We start from the raw sequence: 1,064 nt of genomic DNA on the forward strand, positions 1-1,064 counted from the left end.
ATCAACATGCGTCCCTCTGAAATGAAGGCCACACAACCATGACGCTGCTTTCTGTTTGTGTCTCTGTATCCTCAGAGTCCAGAGGACAGGTCACAGTGACTCAGCCTGGAGCAGTGACCTCTGCTCTGGGAGGCTCCGTCACCATCAGCTGCAGGACCAGTCAGGATGTTTATAGCTCTAATCGTTTAGCCTGGTACCAACAGAAAGATGGAGGAGTTCCTAAACGTCTCATTTATCGTGCTAGCAGCAGAGATTCAGGAATTCCAGCTCGTTTTACAGGCAGTGGATCAAACTCTGACTTCACTCTGACCATCAGTGGAGTCCAGACTGAAGATGCAGCAGTTTATTACTGTCAGAGTTTTCATTCCATCAACAGTCAGGATGTGTTCACACAGTGAAAAAGCGTCGTACAAAAACCTCCCTCAGTCAGACTGAACAGAAACTGACTGATACAGTTCACTGAACACACACACTCTAGATTTTCAAATTGTCCTACATTCACCATTTTATTCCTAAAATTTTAAAATGATAAATCAAATATTTTCATATAAATTAGAAGCACGTTGAGCCACATTCATCATATATTTTCGGACATTGAAATTTGAGGCTACGTTAAACAATAATATCTCAGGAATCATTAATTGATAAAAGCTTGAACTTGTTATTGTTATTGTTCATCATGTCACTGATTCACAATCTGGAAACTTGTAGAAGTTGATCATAATTAGCACAAATTAGCGCAACAAATACGAATGCAAAAGTCGACTAGTTCTATTTTCTGAACTGTATGAAGTTGTATGTTACCATAATACAAAACAAAACACATGGAATAATTTTAACATGAAATACTGAGACACAAACATGACAAACAAGTTCATTTAGTTCAACTTTCAGAACTGATTGAACATTCATGACAAGTTGAACCACAAAGAGAAGAAAAGAACTGGCTGATGTCCTGACACAAGTAGAGCAGAGCTCTGGAGTTTCCAAATGGTTCTCCAATTGTAATTAAGGAAAACTGTTTTTGAATTCAGGTATATAATGTTGCTTTCAGTCACTTTGGG

At 38.5% G+C, this 1,064-nt stretch overlaps 1 gene segment (V, D, J or C); it reads left to right on the forward strand.

Annotated features, from left to right (window-relative positions):
- The first annotated feature begins 38 nt into the window (after nucleotides 1-38).
- On the forward strand, nucleotides 39-763 carry LOC103376422 (Ig kappa chain V region 3315-like). The segment is given in 1 exon segment: nucleotides 39-763. A coding segment is annotated over 1 exon segment (360 nt).
- The last annotated feature ends 301 nt before the right edge of the window (nucleotides 764-1,064 follow it).

The sequence above is a fragment of the Stegastes partitus genome, unplaced genomic scaffold (assembly GCF_000690725.1).
Source record: "Stegastes partitus isolate 25-593 unplaced genomic scaffold, Stegastes_partitus-1.0.2 Scaffold5538, whole genome shotgun sequence".
Taxonomy (NCBI): Eukaryota; Metazoa; Chordata; class Actinopteri; family Pomacentridae; genus Stegastes; species Stegastes partitus.